The 22,219-nt window shown below is 46.0% G+C and overlaps 4 protein-coding genes across 5 annotated transcripts in view; 2 read left to right on the top strand and 2 right to left on the bottom strand.

Annotated features, from left to right (window-relative positions):
- LOC135811999 (uncharacterized) overlaps positions 1 to 22,219 on the top strand; it is a 113,994-nt gene that overhangs the window by 47,245 nt on the left and 44,530 nt on the right. The gene's annotated exons all lie outside the window — the stretch shown is intronic.
- LOC135812002 (uncharacterized) lies at positions 449 to 8,254 on the bottom strand. 2 transcript variants are annotated; one of them, XM_065325293.1, is made up of 5 exons: positions 8,222 to 8,254; positions 4,440 to 4,640; positions 3,197 to 3,530; positions 1,734 to 2,015; positions 449 to 1,215 (listed from the first exon to the last, which is right to left on the bottom strand). In XM_065325293.1, exons 1-5 carry the CDS (start codon positions 8,237 to 8,239, stop codon positions 845 to 847), a joined length of 1,206 nt encoding a protein of 401 aa, XP_065181365.1. In that variant the 5' UTR covers positions 8,240 to 8,254; the 3' UTR covers positions 449 to 844. The 2 variants fall into 2 exon arrangements, with proteins under 2 accessions (XP_065181365.1, XP_065181366.1); XM_065325294.1 differs by lacking the exon at positions 8,222 to 8,254 and adding an exon at positions 8,066 to 8,092.
- Positions 8,773 to 14,948, top strand: LOC135811997 (uncharacterized). The gene is made up of 6 exons (XM_065325285.1): positions 8,773 to 9,073; positions 11,085 to 11,166; positions 11,409 to 12,083; positions 12,713 to 12,967; positions 13,462 to 13,629; positions 13,987 to 14,948. The coding sequence occupies exons 1-6, from the start codon at positions 8,939 to 8,941 to the stop codon at positions 14,271 to 14,273; spliced, it is 1,602 nt and encodes a 533-aa protein (XP_065181357.1). The 5' UTR covers positions 8,773 to 8,938; the 3' UTR covers positions 14,274 to 14,948.
- LOC135812686 (uncharacterized) lies at positions 16,584 to 20,483 on the bottom strand. The gene is made up of 5 exons (XM_065325959.1): positions 19,469 to 20,483; positions 18,831 to 19,136; positions 18,392 to 18,447; positions 17,479 to 17,628; positions 16,584 to 16,689 (listed from the first exon to the last, which is right to left on the bottom strand). Exons 1-5 carry the CDS (start codon positions 20,442 to 20,444, stop codon positions 16,609 to 16,611), a joined length of 1,569 nt encoding a protein of 522 aa, XP_065182031.1. The 5' UTR covers positions 20,445 to 20,483; the 3' UTR covers positions 16,584 to 16,608.

The following is a 22,219-nucleotide window of genomic DNA, read 5'->3' as shown; positions in this document are numbered from 1 at the left end:
TGGCCACTGGGAAAGAACTAAAAATGCATGAAGTAACAGGATGGAAGGGATTACCGATGTTAACCCCGACCTGAAATGAGCATAATCTAGCCTGACGAGATGGGGAGAGAAATAGCGCAGAAAAAGGTTTTAACGAAAGCCATTGTGATTCGCTTTTTATTCATACGGCCCCCCTGGCATTCAAACTAATTCCCCCCCCCCCCCCTCTCCTCTTTTTCTCTCATGACAATTGTACCTCGAGTTCACTATGAATCTGAGACCTCACGTTGGCCGAGTGCACTCGGTCTAACCACCCTTTTCCTCCTCTAACCAGATTGGAGTTCGTGGCCACTGGGAAAGAACTAAAATGCATGAAGTTACAGGATGGAAGGGAGAATCACTAAATTGGGATCTCTTTACGTAAAGTCCAGCTAATGCTGGCTCGCATACCATTCACACAATTTAAATCTATGAAGAGCAATGTTCATTCATATTGGAAAAAAACCCGTCGTAGCGAAGGAAAGTGTGAAGCTGAAAATGTAGGTTAGTAAGTATCGAAAGAAAGTTCCACATAAAAAGTAATTGAGATGCTGATGTGAAAGTGAGTGGCAATTTGTTTCTATAGGTAAAGACATACGAACATAAAATTCTATTCATTTTACATTGAGAAATCGAGATTTAAAAACAGTTTGAAATGCTGATATACATATACCACTACCTCAATATGCAAAGAATGCTTGAACACTTACAAACTAGCAGTACATCTAGTGAATCTTTCAATTTTTAATCGTTTACCACTCTCTGACAAGCGGATAGCATGGGTCGTGCCTGACCACAGCAAACGTGGATCTATTATTTCTTTTGTCTATTCCTCCCTTGGTGGGCAGGCTTCTAGGTATGCGGTGACCAACTCACGATCGGCGACAGTAGGAAGGGCGAGTTCAGCGTAGTTCGTTAGCCCACAGTCCTCAGCAAAGCCGTGCAGCTGTGACTTCACCTGTGCTTCCAATGCATCAGCGGCCAGAGGCGGGAAGATTCTGTCCCATACTTCTTTGTTCCGGGAGGCCAGTATTGAGACAAACTCAGCCGGGGTGATGAAATCGCCGTCCACCAAGTTCTTCTTTCTTCTATTCAGCCATACTGCAGCCAAGCGCTGCTCTACATCTTCCAGTAGCGTGGACGGCCACCCAAATCGTGAGGCAATGGACTTGAGAAATGCTGCCACGACGTACTTTCCTGAAAGTTGAAAAAGTGAACAAAAAAAGATTCACTGATTTGAGGGAGAAGATTAAAAAAAACACAGGTAAGGTCGGAAGAAAAAATCGACTGTTACCACCAGGACTCGAACCAGGGGCGTTCGCTTGAGGCCAGCAATGCTATAACCACTTGAGCTATGGTGCAGCTGTCATTCCAGCAGAGACAATTGAACATTTTCTTCAGACTTGGTAACTCACGCTTCCTGTGAATCCACGCAGGTGACAAAAGGTTTCAGGTTTATTTCTTGATCGTATCATCAGAGGAAATTGAACCAAGTGTGGAGATTACGAGAGCAAGACGATTTTACACAATGCAAAATGCACATAATTATGCCGCTCGATGATTCATGCTTTTTGCCTCACAGACATCCATGGCAATTTGAGAAACTAAGAAACTTACAAGTAGATGTAGAAAAATATTTAAAAAATGTACAGGTGTACCCCAAACTAAAATGTCAATGGGACAGGACAAACGAACTTGTGAATAATGTCACGTACCGTCCTCAGATGGCTGTGGTCGGGCAATTCGACGTCTCTGCAGCTCCTTGCGGTGGAGTCTCTGTTCGGCTAGGATCACACTGGCCCGTAACGCCAGCAGCAGCGTCAGGCGCAACCTCTCCAGGCGAATCGGATCATCTTCGGGCTTAGTGTTGTCGATGGTGAACGTGTACTCCAGTGGCGAGCCTATCAGACGTGCTGCTACCTGCCGCCGGAGTTCCATGTCACTATCCTTGTACTCTTCCTCTCCAGACCTCGTGATTATCGTCACAGGAACAACACCTAAAGAACAAAGCACATATATATCAAATTTGATGTAAACTACATTAGGACCAAGCAAAACATTTAGTCTGACGCGGTTCAGCAACCACTCTGACAACTGAATCTGTTGGATGGAATAAAACCATTTTTGGGCAATGTTTTGATTCTTTTTAATTCTGTAAATGGTCAGGACTGACATGAAGCTTGCATAATGAACAAGAGCAATGCAGTTTGTGCGCATGCGTGCATACCCTTGATGTGAATATGCACAGTCGACCCCTGATATAACAGCCACCATTGTGCAGGATAATTAGTTCCTTATAGCCCAGGGTTGGTTATACATGTAACACATAATGTCCTCGTACTGTACAAGCAGCAAGTCAATACTGGTATTTGTCCCATGCCCCCCCCCCTCCCCCCTCGTACTGTACAAGCAGCAAGTCAAGACTGGTATTTGTCCCATGCCCCCCCCCTCCCCCCTCGTACTGTACAAGCAGCAAGTCAAGACTGGTATTTGTCCCATGACCCCCCCCTCCCCCCTCGTACTGTACAAGCAGCAAGTCAAGACTGGTATTTGTCCCATGCCCCCCCCCCCTCCCCCCTCGTACTGTACAAGCAGCAAGTCAAGACTGGTATTTGTCCCATGACCCCCCCCTCCCCCCTCGTACTGTACAAGCAGCAAGTCAAGACTGGTATTTGTCCCATGCCCCCCCCCCCCCCTCGTACTGTACAAGCAGCAAGTCAAGACTGGTATTTGTCCCATGCCCCCCCCCCCCTCCCCCCTCGTACTGTACAAGCAGCAAGTCAAGACTGGTATTTGTCCCATGCCCCCCCCCCCCTCCCCCCTCGTACTGTACAAGCAGTAAGTCAAGACTGGTATTTGTCCTAGCCCCCCCCCCCCTCCCAATCACACACACACACACACTCCTCGATTTCATTACTCATTACATAGAAGTCTGATAAGATGGACCCACATGGACAAAAAGGAAGGGAACGCCCGAACTGCTGAACTACTTCTTATCCCAATTTGTGTCAATAAGGGTCATATTCACAGTACGAAAGACTATACGTTGTATGCCATTAGCGTAAACAGGAATGGAACTACATGTAATTAAATCCCACTGCATGCAAAATACGCATACTGGTAGGAGAAGAATTAGACCTCCACAAGGGTGTTTGAAATTAAGCATGCCCGCACGTACCAAGTTCACGCAGGACATCTTGGGTGCACCTCAATTCATCCAGCTCCTCGTCTAGCATATCCGTGATAATTACGTGGTCTGCCCGGATGATGTGCAGGACAGCATGGCATTCATCAGGCGTGTAGTTTTCAGCAGTTTGCCTGATTTCTCGTTTATAGATATCACCGTCGCGCAGCTGATTGGTGAAGAGAGCGCGGACCTTGGTAGCATTCATGCGATAGTCATCACTCTGGCCCTGGGGAGATCTCAAGAAAACTCCTCCTTCTCCAGCAATGTCGGCCGCTTCCAGCAGTACATCCGTTACACGCTTGTCACCTTCTCCAGAATCATATTCCTGCAAGGCATTTGCCAAAAACCAAACAATACCCCAGTCAAAATCTACCGGTTGGGGTCAATCAAATGTTTGTTATTCTATATAACGAGGTTTCGGGTGATCTTATAACCACACTGTTAATTGTAGACTGGCATTCCTCACCAGCATTAAAATCGTAGATGAGGGTGCGCAGTACAATTTAAAGAATGCTTTTATCGGTTTTCAACACGCTATTATCATAGCCAGTTCGGAGTCATTTACATGAATCCAGTTCTGTATGACATTAGTTTTATGAGTGTGTGTGGTTTCCTTCACAGCAGGCTCGCAAATCCCCCTTTGGTAAGTAACTGGCCTGTCGACTCCTTGCTGCTCTGGGTGCCCACTACGAGTACAGAACATTTCACACTTGCATGCAACAAGAGGGGCCTACAAACTGCATACAGTACTTCCCTATCGGCAAGCCTGATTAAAATTTACCTCAAAGTAGCTATAGTATCCAGTTACAGTGATGGAGAGTTACTCTTAACTCGTATCCTTATGTCCTTTTCCTTTCTACATTTATTTATGGCTCAACATCCGAGTTACAAAGTAGTTTTTTTATTATTAATTTCTTACTTCATTATTTGACACACTATTTTGATGCGGTGCACGACAGGTATAAGGTCTTACATAATTCTGTTTTCGGTTCAACTCTCTTGTAGTTACTTCACACTAATTGCCATCATTATCTTCTTTTTGGAACGATGTTATATAAGGTGTAACTCTGCTGTAGCAGAAATATAAATTGATATTGTAGCGGCAATAGCATGCTCAAGGCGGATATGCACTTTCTTCAAGCCAGCCTTGTATTCTACTTCGAGACCAGATTTCCAGGACAACACTCGGCCAAGATGTCAGGAATTGGTGAATGCAAGAATATGGCAGATTAACCTGTTGCGTCTCTGGCTGTCCGAATACCTCCAGGAATTTGTTGATTGTAGCACTCTTTCCGGCATGAGCGCGACCAATTAACAAGATGCGAAGTGTGCCAAACTCCACCATGGTGCTGAGACCTGTAAACAATTCACGCGTTTGGCGGTTAGGCCTATGTCGTAGGCAATACCGCTCGTACATCCTCATTGTTTCATCGAACTGCAAAACGACACACACACACACACACACACACACACACACACAACCCACACATAATGAGTTACAATATTATTGAGTTACTCAGACGGCCAAAAGGAACGCTGATCCCTCAATAAAGAAATAAAATAGAAACAGGTCTCGTGAAGGAGCATAGCGACAGATGTGCGAAGTCATCATGCCTGGTCACCGTCTTCTTCCGTGGAGCCCTCAGATTGGAAGAATATAAAAGCAACTCCAGGATTGATTGATTGATTTTATTTGGATTCGCGAGACCAAACGAGCAGGGGTGCTCAATAACAGGGTAGCGAATGGTTGAGTTGTGCTATGTGACAATGTAGTGTGTGCGTGGAGGGGGGGGGGGGGGGGGGAGCTGCGGAGGCCCAATACAATGTAAGGGGATGGGAGGAGAGAAGGCCAGCTGAGAGTCAAATTCAGAAGAGGGAGGAGAGAATAGCTGAAGTACACGGTTACTGAGCAAATTCAAATAAACCAAACAAACAGCAAAACAAGTACACAGCTCACGAGAATAAAGAGGACTGGAGCACAGAATTGAACTGCTGATGTACACAGCTAAGAAAGGGTTTGCTCCCCACACCGGAGCTCGCGCTATTCAGCCGACTTTACTTGACACTTGACTGACTCACGACTGCCATCCAGAGCACACGAGAAGTCCAACGAACCGAGGGTCCTCAACGTCTGGTCTCACCGTCCAGGAGCGACACTGACTCACGCTGCTATCTGGTGTTCACGAGGTGTTTGTCGCGCTGGAAATGGAGCGTCTCTGTAAGTTTGTATCCCTGGTGATGTTTGTGCCTGGAGGACACTATATAAGTGGTGCTCTTCAGGCACAATCTTCCTCAGCCTACTCAAGCTCAACTGATGAGGGGTGAATTCCCCGAAACACTGTGTATTGATCAGGGAGTGGTGCTTTCTTGCAGGTTTGCCGAGTCGAAGGTTCGATGGACTTCTCGTGTGCTCTGGATGGCAGTCGTGAGTCAGTCAAGTGTCAAGTAAAGTCGGCGAAATAGCGCGAGCTCTGGTGTGGGGAGCAAACCCTTTCTTACAAATCATCGCCGAAGTCGCAACCACTACTTCGTACTGTTGTGCCCAGCGCGGGCTTGCGACTAGTTGGTTTGGAGGTGACAGCGTTGTGAATGACCGAGGGTCCTCAACGTCTGGTCTCACCGTCCAGGAGCGACACTGACTCACGCTGCTATCTGGTGTTCACGAGGTGTTTGTCGCGCTGGAAATGGAGCGTCTCTGTAAGTTTGTATCCCTGGTGATGTTTGTGCCTGGAGGACACTATATAAGTGGTGCTCTTCAGGCACAATCTTCCTCAGCCTACTCAAGCTCAACTGATGAGGGGTGAATTCCCCGAAACACTGTGTATTGAGCAGGGAGTGGTGCTTTCTTGCAGGTTTGCCGAGTCGAAGGTTCGATGGACTTCTCGTGTGCTCTGGATGGCAGTCGTGAGTCAGTCAAGTGTCAAGTAAAGTCGGCGGAATAGCGCGAGCTCCGGTGTGGGGAGCAAACCCTTTCTTACAAATCATCGCCGAAGTCGCAACCACTACTTCGTAGTGATGTACACAGCTGACGAGAATAAAGACAGGAGCACAGAAATGAACGGGAGGCAGTCTACGAAGTGGTGGTACCATCGGTGCATGCACCACGGTACATTATCATATTATCGGCGCGGCTTTGCAAAGTTCGTGGGTACTGAATACCATGGTGTGACCAATTGTGTAGCAGTCTACAACGTGTAGGGAATGGCAACTCGGCGGAATGCTGGGATGTTGTCCATGGCTCGCACCGTGTCAGGTATATGGTTCCATAACAGGCAACCGCGAGATGCCGGTCGGCATTGGCCTGCTCGGCTTCTGGCTATTGGTTGTTGCAGGCCCAGACTGCGCTGAAGGCGAGTTGCTCCGCAGTTGCTGACAAACAGTGCCTGCAGAGGAGGACTGGCACGGTTATGAACGCACCGCCATACCAGCACGAGCAGTTTCTGGCGATATACCTCGTCCACGCGATAAACAGAGAGCCTCTCCAAGAGGTCACTGGCCCTGGTAAATCGTGGTCGTCCGAACACCGCCCTTGCTGCGCGGTTTTGGGCCACCTGCAAGCGGTTTAGCTGGTTGTGGGTCAAGCCAGAGCCATAGGCGGACGATCCGTAGTCAAATCCGGCATGATGACAGATAGGAAGTACTTTCTTCGACTAGCTAGAGTGAGGCAACGTCGCGCCCGCCACAGAATACCAATCTTCCTAGCAGTGCGTGAGATGCACCGGTCAACTTGCGGTTGCCAGGCCATTCGTTCATCGATCAAGATGCCGAGGTATTTCGCGCTGGTGGTGTGCGGAAGGACATCATTTCGACAGCGTACAACCACGTCCGGCTGCTGCCCACTGCTGCTGTTAAAAACCAATACATTGCTCTTCTTTGCATTTAGTACAAGACCACGAGCGTCCAGCCAACTTGAGAGGAGGATGCGCAGTTGGAGGATAGACGCGAACGCACCGCTTCTCAAGGCGAACACCTGTCATTTAAGACCACTGATACCAGGACCAGGGGACGCTATTTCCATTCAAATGACCCTGGATAAGGAGACCACCTGGTAGCAGAGACCACGTTTTCAAGGTCCCTTGAGTGGTCGTCTTAGACAGGTTTCACTGTATTGTAGAAAATTCGAATCCCATCCTCCCGGACATGTCCAGACCTTGTACGGACCACAGTTCTGGAACGTACATTTTCATTTTACTGTAGACCAACCATGTCAGGTGAAAACAACCTCAATATCTCATTCATGTTGTGCACGCTTCCCTTGCTGCATCTCATGTTTGCCATATAAAGTTGTCTTTGGATAAAGGAAAAGAAAGAAAAATGTCGCTACTCAGTCTGCGGACAGAACTGTCCGTTGTGAACTCGCCATGCGCCAGCGCAGCACAGAAAAAATGATGCCGAACATGATAGCAATACATTTTTTTCTCCAAAGCCAGATTTGAGCCAGGGCCGAATGTAGCATGTCGAAGTGCTCAAACTGACAAGTGACGTCATTGAGCTCTGCATAGCGAAGTACAAAAACACTATCCCACTCAGCAAGTAGACTATCGAAGCATCATGAAACTCTAAAAGACACACTTCACTTCGTTTTCGCAATCAGATACCTCATTTACTAAAGATTGACACAGGTTAGCAGCCTATAGAAGTTTCATATTTTCATACGGAAAAGGGTGAAACATAACAGCTTTACTTTGGCCAATTGCCTTGAGCAAGCAATTTGAATTTCGGCTAATCTACATCAGGAACAAGGTTTGTGTTCAAGCAAAACATAATGCCGGATAATTCCCATGAACACAAAGCTCCGTCAGGTTGAGGACCGTTTAAAACTGTACCATTGCATTAGTGGAACAACAACTTTGAACTTACCCATTTTTCCATCTCAGCAACCAGCTCTTTTTCTTTTCCTTACCGTTACCTCTTTCGTAAGAAACTAAACGTTCAGCGTACAGAGAGACAATGGCAATTTTGATAAAGCATTATTTCTCCAGCGGGAGATCAAGCGTAACATCCGTTTATGCTTACCGATTGTTCGGATCCCATGTCGATTAGCCCCCTTCAGAGGAGACGACTGCTAAGAAACAGAAGATGATGAAAATACTGAGCGGAAAAGTTTGCTTTCTCCCGAGTTGCTTTCCGTGTTTCGATATCCTGGAGCTTTACTTCGCATGAGGGGCGGGAAACAATGAACGTGTGGACATCGCTGCAGGCACTCTATGTACTGCTAGGGTTAGGGGACGTGCGTGCTGAAGAGGGTGATGCGCAGTATGCCTAGCGTTTGAGCAGAGGTGCTCGTGTCGGCCTGCTGGCAGCGCTAACATGTTCGTGACTGGCAAGTGGTTTTATGTGCAGCGGTGAACGTATCAGCTTTAGCATCAAAGCGGGTGGACTGAGTTCAACAGCTTACTTCTGACACTAAAACTTGTGGAAAGAATTTCCTGGTCGGCGTTTGTTTCTATTTCCTGGGCCTTGCTAATAGTACAAAAACGTACAGCCTGGTGCCGTGAGAAGATATAGGGACAGATTATTTTATTCCACATGGAAAATTGTGGAGCTCTCTGTTTGCTCCTACGTCTGATGAGTGTTTTTTGAAACACGAAACTCGGAGTTACCAGAACGATTTTTGGTCTCTGTTGCTCTGCCCCGTGTAGTAAGCTCTGCCCTTTTTGAGGTATTTGCACCAAAGACTCCAGACACTTTGTAGTTTAGCTCCTATATGAAGATCTTTTTATTGCAAAACTGATGGCTGATCAACAAGGCGAGCGTATTTCTGGAAGTGCTGCGTCGGTCAGAAATCACAATGGTCGATTTCCACAGCATTCGAGACCCAGGGCAGGACAAGGACAAGTGGGTCACAGAGGAGCTGCGCCTAGGCAGGTAAGTAAATTACTGAAACCCGTCGTGTTGAAACACGCAACCTCCGCATCATCACGTTGAATCTGATGACTAAATGAATTTCATCAGCCACCACACCAGAGCTGTGCTCCCCAGCCGCCCGCACACGACGTTGCTGCAGCATACCACCAGCAAAGCAGTTTTGGTGTGGTCATTGATGAAATATCTTTATTATGGCGATCAGCAAAGCGGACATTGGACGTAGAAATGAACAAAAATAAAAGATGGATAATAAAGTTTACTAACAAGTTTCTAGAGACATTCATCAGGGAAATACGTCTCGCTAATGAAAGATCTGTACACAGCCGAAAGCTGCTGCTTCCCTCTCTATCTAATCTGATTAAAATTTCAATAAGTCAGTCTGAATATCAATAAAACTGTCAACGGTACCATTGGGCTGTTGAATAATACAACAAACTAACTCTCCTCCTCTCTCCACTCTAAAGCCGACCATTGCTACCCTCGGTAGCCATTACTCACACCAGTAATTTCAAGCAACAAAGGGGTCATGGGTATAATATTTCCTTCTGACAGCTGCGTCGCCTGTCAAAGGCTCATCAGAGAAGGTCATACTGATATTGTAATTGATAATTTTGGCAATTGTAGTTTATACGGAGTAGTATGGATGCAAGAAACTAGGCAAGGTGTACACTGAGAAGTTACAATAATATTCTCAAATCAGCACGCGGTGCCCAGGGTTCTTGGAAAAACACCAGGTGATAAACTGTATTCGCCCAATCAAAAAATACTACCATTTCACATGGCTCTATAATCTGTCCCCCGTGAATTCCGAGATTCCGCGGATTGCACAATTTCCGCAGAATTTACTGTTTTCAGCCCCAGAATTCTGCACGGAATTTCTGATATTCTGCCCCAGAATTCACGGCTATTGGTATAATACAGCTCAGATACGGTCAAAACTCTTTTCTTTTCCATGATCATTTACGTATCTACACGCTTGTAGACTATATCTGTGCTGCATTATCGAGCTACTTCGAAGTATGCAAAATGTTAGCAATGGGAGCAGACGTCCAGGACCCTCCATCATTGACAATGCTGTCACCTCCAAACTTGCTAGTCGCAAGCCCACCCTGGGCAGAACAAAACGAAATAGTGGTTGCGACTTTGGCGATGATTGTTAGGAAATGGTTTGCGCCCCACACTGAAGCTTATGCTATTCCGTCGACTTGATTTGACAATTAATTCACGACTGCCATCCAGGGCACAGAAGAAGTCCATCGAACCGTCCACTCACCAAATCTGCAAGAAAGCACCACTCCCTGCTCACTAAACCGTGTTTCGGGGAATTTGATTAGGTTGAGGAAGATTGTGCCTGAGGAGCACCACTTATACTGCTCTTCTGGCCCAAACATCCCCAGGGATTCAAATCTACAGAGACGTTCCGTTTCCGGGGCGACAACGGAGTATTCTGATATTTCTAGCAACAATGCTAGTCACCAGGTTGGAATGTTTACGGTCTTTGGATGTCAAAGGGGAAAATCCTTCCTTCTTGTGATATAGTGTGCAATTCAAGTACCTATTGGCGCCAATGCGTTTCACAATTCGGCTATATGTTAATTCATAGACTTACTGCTCTCCTTCAGACGTCCTACACCAGCTTTATGCATAAAATTCCATTCAATAAAAGAGTGCTGCTTCATTAACCATCCTCATTTTGAAGAAGACATCGAATCGTCGGAATATTAAACTTTTTCAGTGTCCTTCCTAGCCAAGTCTTGTTCCCATTGTGCAGTTTTGCAACCTACCATTGTCGGTTACATCGTGCACCAGCCACAACGCGTTTGCATGGGATTGTTGACCAGTCAAATTCACATGCTTCATGCCTTGTTATCAGTGGCAGTGCCTGACAAAATTGATACTGCTGGACCATACAGATACATGCAAATAGTTCATGTTTTCAAAGCGTAGAGACATGATCTGTGCTGTTCTCTAACTGGTATCCCGTTCTACTTCTGGGTGTGCCTGCTTATAGGGCTTGGGCCAGGATCAGCCGATACAAGTCAGAGAGTTTCAACCAGATTCCGACCTGAACTGGGCGAAGGCACGACAGACTCGTAAGTATCTATAATACCCTGCCCGAAGTAGATGATTAAAACAGCTCATACTTGGCTAATCAAATAAATTAAAGAGCTGCTATTGCATGTAGTGAATCCTTCTGTTGCTTCAATGGAATATTGACGACGAAAATTGGGCACTGGGATACCATTTTGCCTTCTACGTGTTGCTCATTGCGAAGAAGTTGGTGATTAAACTAGCAGGATGTTTTTTTGTTTTTGTTATCTGCTCTTCACTCCAGCACATGTAGAAACTGGAACGACGAAAGTTCCTATCCAAGAATCACAGCATCGGACAGAGACGCTGGACAAAACAGACGATCAAAAAGAAAGCGAGTTGACAAGACCAAATCGGCGAAGGGTGGCTGCCAAGGCGGATTTGAAAGCCAAAATATCAGATGTGAGGAAACGGCTAACGGTCGGTGCGGAGCAGGAGCTGTGTCGAGAGGTGTTGGATTACTTCGGTCCCGGCATGGAGCCACTGCACGCACTTCTTCTCGGCTTGGATTCGTCAGGCAAAACAGCACTCGTGGAGCTGATGGAGAAGGCCATTACACATCGCTTCATGTCACGCAGCACACTAGCTGGATGTACAACTCGTCACGTGACCCATCATCGCATCAATCCCTACCTGAAGGTGATAGATACGCCGTCCGTTGCACTCCAGGATCCATACGAAGCGAACAACGTCCTCCTGAACATGTTCCATCGGCACATTCAGGATGGTGAAGAGGTTTCGCAGGAGCACAAAAGCCATGTCCCTCAGCAGAAACCCATCGACTACGACACTGTACTGGACGGCTGTCAGGTTGTGGCCTTTGTGATCAGCGGCGAAGACCTATTAGACCCACGTCAGAAACCGAAGATGAGGGAGCTGTGCCTGAGGTTCTGCTCATACTTACGAACCCTGTACAACCGTGAGTGCCATCCATAAATCTTGAGATCTCAACATTGTGATTGAATGTGCATGCCCTCTAGGCAGATCGGCTTTCAAGTAATGTATTTCCAGTGTTCATGCCACCCCTCATCAGTTGAGCTTGAGTAGGCTGAGGAAGATTGTGCCTGAAGAGCACCAAATATATGGTGCTCTCCAGGCACAAACATCACCAGAGATACAACCGTAAAGAGACGCTCCGTTAACAGTGCGACAAACACCTCGTGAACACCAGATAGCAGTGTGAGTCAGTGTCACTTGTGGAGGTGCCTCACATTGTTGTCCCGTGCACGGGCTTGAAAAATTGATGGTATACAGGCAACAATGTTGTGAATGGACAGCGGTCCTCGGCGTTGGTTGGGCACTTTTTATTTACGCTTCCGAAACCTTCCCGACAAAATCCCCTGCTTTGAGCTCGACTTCACATTGTATGATCACTCTTACTCCTACCCCATTACATTTTGTATAAGTAAGGAATAGAGGTCAACAAGAGGAGGATCACCTTCTTCATGGCTCATGTTGTGAGGACAATCCTGACTTTAACTGCTATGATGACTGCAGTATGTGTATTTGTGTACTGTGTATTTGTTGATTGTATGTTGCTGTTGTTAGCAAAAGTGCTCCCAGAAGAAGCTAGTGATGCTGGCTTTTCGACGAAGAGAGTGTGGATTCTCACGCACACATCTCGTGCTGTAGCGAACGGCTACAGTGAACAAGATCTAAAGCAACTTACACGGAGTCTTATTGATGGCAGCAGTGAGTCGACAGATCCTGTCTTTCTCATTGATTGCTGCGAGCCAGTAGTTCCGAACTGGAAGACGCCAGAGGAACTTAGACTTAGCCCTGCCGATGTCGTTCTCCGTGATGGTAAGTTATTTTCCAGATTTAATCTATTGAAAGAAAACCCTCAATAAGCCCATTGTGCATTGCCAAATATGGAATGTATTAGTAATGCATGTGAGTACGCTGGGATCAGCAATGTACAACTCCCCAGACGACCATGCTCAGGTGGCTGTGTCACCTGTGTGGGGTGTTCAGGGTACAAATTGCGTCATTGTACAATGGGCTTATCATCAAAGGCGAGAAGCCATGTTATGCATCTTTCACCTGTACACTATACATTCTAAAAGCTTGACCGTGCAAGTGTATGGCCGATGCAATGTTGAAGAAACGTTCCCGCATCGGAATATTATAATGTCATCTCTCCAGATACTGAGCCCACACAGAAATCAACAAAAAACCCCTACATCTTCATCTATCAAACAGGAAATAAATGGAAAACCCGAACTTTCCGTCAGGCCAACCATGTTGTCTGAATGTGACGATTGGCCACTGTTGTCCATTGTATGTCTGTCATACAGTCACTGGCCATGGAGGCTGCACACCGCTGCTTCGAAACCAAGGTGCTGAATGGACAGCGCTTTCGATCCTGGACGAGATCTACACGCTCTGCCAGGAAGCTGTGAGAGAACGGCTACGCAGAGTGCAGGGAACAAGAGGCCGCAGACTAAGCCCCCGTGATGAGAACGGTAAGTGTGTTCTGATCAGGCCTCGTTCATTCTTAGGCAGTATCTCAACTGGGAGGGGCACCATTATGGGGGTACGAGGTGAGCTCACACGATGAATCTCAGGGTGAACGGAAGCCTAATAATTATACTAGTAAAGATGCTCTGCTCTATGTTTGGGGAACAATCCCGTTGACCCGACCCATCTGCACAGTGAAATGGCACCTTCTTGATATCTCCACCCTCCCCTCCCCCCTCCCCCCCCCCCCCAGAGTAGCCTCTAGACTAACTGTTGGTACATAGGGCTCTATGGTTTTGGACCCTTGGTGCATTTCCGGTTGGAATCTTCTTTTTCTTCATTTGCACCCTGACTCCATGCAGTGGGAGAGGAATCTATCACAGTCCGCACCTTCATTCTCCAACTGTACTCTGGACAAGAAGCTGATCTGAAGCAGGAGCTTCACGTCATCGTCAAGTACTTCACTGACAGAGGGCTGTTCAATTTGGCGGCTCTCCGTGCCTCCAGAGGCACCAGGCCATTCTGGGAAGTGGTAGAAAGTCGCAAGACAGTTCCGAGGACGGTTCGTGACGGCATCATGGCCTGGGTGAATGGGGAAATGACGCTGAGTGAAACGCACTCATTCTTTCAACGTGCAGCTGTCCACTGAACTGTGTTTTTACAACTGTGCTTCAAGTTTTGGCCCAACAAAGCCTTCTTTTATCCCTCAGAGTTGCTAGATACAAGAATATTATTAATCATAATTATAGTCTTCTCTATCCAGTGTCATTGTCAGCCATTCGAATTTATGCCATCTCCTTCTAGGTCACAATGAGAGTAGATGTGAATCTTATTTGACCCTATACAAGTCCCTCTCAATTAATTCATATACATGTAGTTTGATTCTTCCACGCGTACGTGTACATGTAGGTGGCAGGGAAGATAAACATGCATTGCATATTTACATGCATATGCATGTATATCTGTCAGGGGTGTCTTTCCTTGTAGAACCTTACTTCTTGATGAGTCAAAGGAAAGAGGTCCTGCAAATCCTGGAATGTGTTGCGCACTAGCTATGGCTCTAGCATATTATGTACCTCAAGCCCTACTTGTCATGGTGCCAGAGAGCTTTATATAACATGTTTTTTCGAGAACCTATATGCATATTTCTTCTCCTCTTCTCCGAAATGTTTGTCTCTGTTTTGTCATGACTCTGACTCTGTTCTTTGTTGGCATGCATACATTTTTTACTTTTAAGGTACACGTTCAAGCTTACTCTACTAGTTGTACATGTACATGTACTTGCATATACACGTGTGCACCAGTTGTGCGACTGTTCCAGTTACGTTCGACTGGAGTTGATTGAGCTCTCGCACACGACGTTATGTTGTTCTACGGGAGGTTGGTCAGAACACGTACTAGTAGTAAAAAAAAGGTCCTGCTATGGCGTCATCATTCTGGCATAATATGCACTGAATCAACAAACTCTGGCTGGCCAATCCTGACGGAAATGTATAGTGAGATGAAATCGTTAGCACTACGCCTATGGACGGAAATTGGGAACTCCGGTTACGTTTTCCAACTTTTACATGCACGTGTCCCCTCACACTGTTATTTTTTGGCGGGGCATGTTTTCTTCACATGGCCATCGATTGTAAGAAAACTCGTCGCACTCAAGTCTTAAACCCACACAATCATTGGTCTTCTTGTAGGACTCTTCAAATGAGTTATAATGCTGTAGATTAAAATTGGGCACTGTTGGAGCGTCAACAGGTAACGATAATAATTATCATATCAGATGAATATACACGTGTCAACATCACACACATTTCTTTCTTCCTATAGATAAAGCTAAAACAGTTTAGATATGCCGTGTCGTGATAAATATATTATTGCCCCCATAATCGGTCAATATATGAAATATAGGCCTCGTTTTAAGAAGATCTCGGCTTCGCCTCAGTCTTCTACTCGTTCTATATTTCATATATTGACACATGAAGTGAACGATATTGGATCTAAAACTGATACCAGACACACTAACAATCAAACGCTAGCACTAATAAAGGCCTTATTGCATACCCACTCACATACGTGTATCTTTCTCACCTGCACTTGTCCAATGTGCACATGCTATCACACTGCTCCGCTCGCTGCCCATATACTAACGCCTTTTACTAGTCCTACCTTTAATTAGAATATTATGTGTTCCGGGTATTCGTTTTAAATCCAATATCGTTCACTTTATGGTACCCTATAACATACGTTGCCGGCAGCAGCATTAGTTGAGTCCATCGAACATTACGTGGAGAACAGTCTGTGTTCGTCATTATCATTATCTCTAATTGAGCCACCTTAAGGGATGTTCGATAAACAAGCCAAGCAGCCCCTCTAGACACAATTGCTTCTCAAATCCCGGAAGATACATCAGGTTGGGCCGAACATCACTTTTTATTTGACTGGCTGTACGGGCTGAAGCAATTCTAGGCCAGGACGCTTGAATGGTGACAGAAGATGTGTTGTACAAAGCAAAAGCGCACATGATTCCCAGTCTAGATCTACGTCAGTTTCTGCAGACATCAGTGCAAGGACTGGTTATGCAGGGCTATGCGAATAAATCTGAAATCATTGACTGCGTAATATGCCTGCAGGCGTGAAGAATCCTGTGATCGCTGTGATTGGAAAGCAACTCACAGAATGAAATTGTTGTTGAAGTACAAGGTAAATAATCCCAATAATATTCCCAAATATTTTACGATGAAGTCACACGCGATCAGAGAGCTAGAGAAGCATAGCTCAAGTTCACACAATCACGGGCCAAAGCCCAAAGGGCCACCTTAGCCTCCACAAAAGCCAGGGAGGCACAGCCATCAAACTCGTCGAGCCCCACTCAGACACATGATGCTCGAACCAACTCCATTGATCGGCTCTGTAGACGATGAAGCTGGAGCACATAAGGAGTGGATCTTGGTGGGGGGGGGGGGGGGGGGGATCGGTCCTCACTATACCTACCATGAATCTTCAAACTGACGACTGTCAATATTTTCTGGAATACAGTCCACGCCATTTCCAGTGTATCCACCCACGCACTAAGGAGTGTACACAAAACATTGAAGACGGTACAATGAGTACAGTTGAAATCACTTTGCACGCACCCTGATAAGATAATCTCTTGCTTATTACGGACGTTATTCGAGTCCCGAGTGTAGTGAACTGTGGTGGGATAAGACGTCCCTCAGATACAAAGAACACTGTCTTGTTCGACGCTGTGTCTGACATTAGGCAAATGTACAGTTGAACTGTGGTAACGCGTGCTCCCAATGGTTAAGATAATATTATTCTTTTGTTATCCGGGAAACTCAGATGGTGATCCAATTTAATTATAGAAGAAAAGGAGAAGGACAAAAATGTTACCAGTTATGACCAACTGTCCACCAAACCTGACTGTATAAGTATGATCTGGTAACGTTGGTGGACAGTTAGTCATAACTCGTAACATTTTTGCCCGTCTCCTTATCCAAGGAACTTATTCTTTGATCATACTTCACTGTGGATCAATACACCCGTGCTCTGCACAAGGTGTGTAATAGGCAATGGTACGTTTTAACAGAGGGTAGGTAACAGGTGCGTTCCACAGCAAATCAAGATCCTGCCACATCGAATCCAATGCAAATGGGTTTCAACAAACGTAAAAATGATGAGAAAAAATTCAAAGTGTAATGCTGTAAGATGAGAAAGAGACCTGCGTGTGTCTCTCGATATACGAGTGGGTCGAATGTTAACAACAGCACCTTCCACAGAATGCATGGAGTTTAAAAAAGATACGGTCACAGGCAAGAAAATCAGGTGTGCTGCTCTCTGAATTATCCATGACTAACCTGGCAAGTGACGTTCGGCTGGGATGATCCAGCATCTCGTAGTACAATGTCGCAGGTAGCATTGCCACTGCAACCCGCTTCAATACACCTAATACAGTCCCCGTTCGTGGATCTTGTCCACCCATCAAGACAATCACAGATGCAGTCAACCTGAAAATACAAAAAAGAATAGATTATCAGACAAAATATGCTAAAACGACTATGATCAGCCATTAACGACTATTAATGTCTCCCAGACACATGAATGGAGAGATGGTACAAAAACAATGAACATGTGCCATTGAAGATGGTGGATGTCGAATGGTGGATATCCAATAAATTTGTCGCAAGGAGTGGTGCCATCACCATTGTTAAGCCCACCTTTAAGGACGGTCATATCATCAAAACATTTGCCCTGCACTTGGCACAAAACAGTGGACAACGCAAAATTCACTTTAGCTGGTGAATTCAACAGTATGATTGTTTGATGGCAAACCTGATGTTTGCCTATAGAGATACTAAAATAATAATATAAATACAGGTCGCATGTCTCCCAAATAATGGATTCCACGCATCTGTCAACTGTTTCATCATGAAATTGCAGCAGGAAGAATGGCATACGAAAAACGATATACAGGTTCCAGTTCATGACAAGCACATGCCATTTTTTACACCAAAGCACAATAGTCAACGAAGTCCAGCCATAGCGGTTTGTCCCGTGCAGTGTTGAGACAATCCTCGAGGGTGTCCGAGAGGGGAGATGTCGGATTTCACCACATCAATCCACCTAAAGCGAGGGTAATTATAGTGACATAGGAAAACACTATGCAGTACGTATATGTCCTAGTCTCAGTACCATTGTCATCCTTTATTATATTCGAGCTGGGAATGTGAACAAAGTAAAAAAAATAAAAAAAACTTTATCAGCACTTACCAGATTGAGTGTTTCCGTCTCATTGTCGCACGTGACCTCCATTATACTGCAATTCCCTGCATAGAATGAGACGAGAGTGTATTGCAGTCCATTGAGATAACAAATTCCGATCCAAAAAACGACTTTATAGTTCGAATCATTTTTGCAATCGTTCTTTCTTTCTACATGTACTTCTCTTTACTGTGTACATTGTTTTAGTATCGTTTCCATAATAGTTCACAAGGCATTTTTGGCATGGAGACTCCGCTGTGAAGTTGCACCCTATTGGCATCTATTGCAACATTGGTATTTTACTCCAGTCTCCTTTTTAGCCGCGAAACCAGACGCATTTTTACTGCGCTGTGATAGAAGAAGAGCATGTCGGATTTCCAGATTTTACGAGAGTTTTCTTTGATTATCAAATTGAAGTTATAATTCAATTCTACCTACATGTACGTACGTTCTGGGTCTACTGTCACTCCAAGTGTGCTTGCAAAGCCATGCATGCCTGTTGCGTCGCTGGTCCGTTGGTTCACTCGCACGTCCGATGTCGGTGTTACAATACTTGTAAATGACGTCATTGGGGACGTTCCCGGAGCTGGCTGCGCGGACGTCCTGAAGTAGATTACCATCACAGCGGCGGCGATGCACAGGCTGGTCAGCAACAGCATGATGATGCTAGCAGCGACGGCCAAATTATGTGTCCGCCTCCTTGACTCACTCTTGCCTTTAGAAGTGGTCTGCTGGCTTTTGGCAGACGTACCATCTGGAGATGAGAAAAAATAATGATACATGGAAGTGACCGTACACACGTACACGTAGGTTAACATGAAATTTAATGAAAACGTCATAAGTTGATATGATAACTTGAAGCGTGAAAACGCCTGTACTAATCCTACCTGAGCTTGCAAATTTGCTCGCAATCACACTATTAGCTCTCGACTCTTGCCTATACCTCTATATTCTACATAATCAGCAGACTGCTTTAAGGCCACAGAACACTTTGAGACATATCCCGGCCTCAAGAACTGATAACAAATTCAGGTGCATGTAGGTCAACCCATCAGAGAACACGGCTTACTCGTAGTTTTGACTTACCATTCGACGGACACGTTTCAGCAGGTGGCGTTTCTGATGCGGCATTGAGGGCAGACACGCGCGGCGCAACCTGCTCTGACTCGTCGTCTAACTCACTGGCGGACATATAGACCACGGTGCTATCGACGGCAGATTCTTTACTCCGAGCGGACACTGTAGATGGCGGTGCGTAAATTACCTGAGCATTTCCGATGACAGGTATACACGTACTTGGATGTTCACGCAGGCTAGCTAGGGCAGGTACATCACCAAATTCATGAATTAAGGTATCAGGCTCTAGCATGCTCGCACGGGGTGGTGGAAGGGTGCTGGGATCTACAAGAAAAGAGACTTGGTAAGGTGTTACAATGTTTGCAGTGGGATAACCTGGTGGAAAAGGCGGGGGTGATGGGGAGCGTGGAGGAGGTAACTCAGCAACCTTACGTACGTCTACTTCGTCATTTACTGAGCCAGTACGGATTTGAAGTGATGGTAACGCGAAATGATGCGTTGAAATCCCAATTGGAGAGTGCGAATTCAAGTCATGAGATGATCCTTTCGATTCACCCAACGGAAAGGAATAGATAGGTGTTGTAGAAACTTGTTGAAGAATCGGTGGGGGAGTCGGCAGTGGTGGAGTAGATTGAGCCAAGGGCTCCGGCACCCAACGTCCCATGCACGACGTTCCATATGATTCGACGCACCCATTTGTCGGACTTCGTGAGGAAATATCCAAATGCTTTGGCATGAAATTCCTTTCAACACTGCTACTCTTGGCCGGATACACATGTTTTCGACACACAGCCCTATGAGATGTCGCCGGTAACATTCGGTCTAAGACTGCTTGGGACCAGCTGTCATCTTCATAAACCTCCGCTCCAGCTGTGCAGTGAGGCGCCGCAAATCTCAGTTGGCTTTGCCATGTTCCCTGTCCACAAGAACACGCACATTGGCACATTTGACGATGAGCGGACGGCTTCAACTGGTATTCCTCCATTGTGAACTGAAGACAGACTGGCTATCAGAGAGCATGCAACGGCAGCTGTATTCTAGAATGATTATTGCACAAAAGCGGTAATGATAATGCGCCGTGTCAGTTCCTCGCGTTTCATTATATCCTCTTCGAGCGTTGTTGCATTTACGACTTAATCCTAGGTGGCTCGGCTCGCAGGTGTAGCAATGCCCTACATATGCTTGTCTCAGTAGCTCCTACGCAATATTCCTAAATGCATGGAAAGGGAACAAGAGGGGAAAAAAATCATCGAGCGAGAGTTCCGGGTCCTTGATCAGGGTGTAGCATAATAATCGTATCGTCAGTGTTTACCATGTCAACTAGTATTATTGAATTACTGGCTTTGGTCCTGGATAACGCCCAATGCACATGTACATGTAGATTCAAGTGTATGTTGAAGCATAATCTTGGCCGACGCCCTCTACACAAAAGTTATTATCAGGGGGAATGTTTCATAAGTCCCATGGATTATCGAAATACTAACTCTACAAGACACGAACATGCAGCAGTGAAGGAGGGGGGGGGGGGGGGTGTTCTTGAGAAAAGAGGGTATTTCAAGCACGATTGTTTGCCTGACAAAACTCAATGGACCACTTGGCCTCGATGCCTGTGCCTAGTGCAAACTTTCGCGGCATCACCTGAGGAGGCAGACGTTTTTCACTCTTACTTCTGCTCGAGGGGGTAATTTCTTGACACGTCTTAGAGTACAAGTACTTGTTCCTCCGGTTCGAGCCCGTGAATCCACGCTCCAGCTGCCCATTTTGACGGGGAATGGGAAACATCCCAGATTCGACAGTGCAGGTGACGGCTCCTTAATAATTCCCATATTCCACAGCAACTATGAAGAGAACTTACAGTCACTTCCAAATCGCAGCTCTTCACTGTAGTAGTGTTCCAAGCCCAAACTCACGGAAAATTGGAAATCCATATCCATGCATTTGACATCAATAATAATAATAATACCACAGCACGCGTAATAATTATCATTATGTGGGTATAATTATACGTTCCGCTTCTGTTCTATCTCCTATGATCAAATTCCATTATCACGATAATTATTAACACGGTGCACTGATGACCTGTGACGCCAGATCATGCATTGTCGGCCAGATTTCTCCATGTAGGCTTGGTAGCTTAGGAAATAAGGGATGGAGCCAGCGTGATCATAGTATGTAATGCATAAATAATTATGTAAATCTTAAAAACAATACCGCCCAGCCCAGCAATCAGTTCTGCGTTTGACGAGGTTGTGCATTGGAGGAAGAGATTTTTCAAGATTCCAACAGGGTCCGTTGGAAAGGATTTTGTCAACCTCATTGCCGCACAACTTCGCAGTTTCGTTGACTCGGCAGGCACCAATGCGAGTGCTATGTATAATCTGTCGGTCTTGCCATCGTTGATGTTGCAGGTGACTCACAGTAAGAGCAAAGCTAAGGCTAACGCTGACCATCTTCAGAGGCGGATGGCTTTGTGGCGGGGCGGTGATTTGGATGCACTGCTTGCGGAGGGCCGTTGCCTGCAGGACACCTTGTTTCGCTCTAGGCCGGGTGGCAAGAGGCAAGGAGAGAGTGACAGAGCCCGCATGTTTGCTGAACACATGAGGAAGGGAAGAGTACACGATGCACTGCGCTCATTGGATAGCGGGAATGATGACAGTGGAGTGCTCAAAATAGACGACATGGTCACTCTAAAGGACGGCACCCGAAGCTCTGTCAGGGACCTTCTTCAGGAGAAGCACCCAGAGAGGCTGGCTGCCAGCC

This window comes from Sycon ciliatum, chromosome 3 (assembly GCF_964019385.1).
Source record: "Sycon ciliatum chromosome 3, ocSycCili1.1, whole genome shotgun sequence".
NCBI lineage: Eukaryota > Metazoa > Porifera > Calcarea > Leucosolenida > Sycettidae > Sycon > Sycon ciliatum.
Note: the sequence above shows the minus strand (reverse complement) of the source record. Positions and strands in the feature narration are given on the sequence as shown.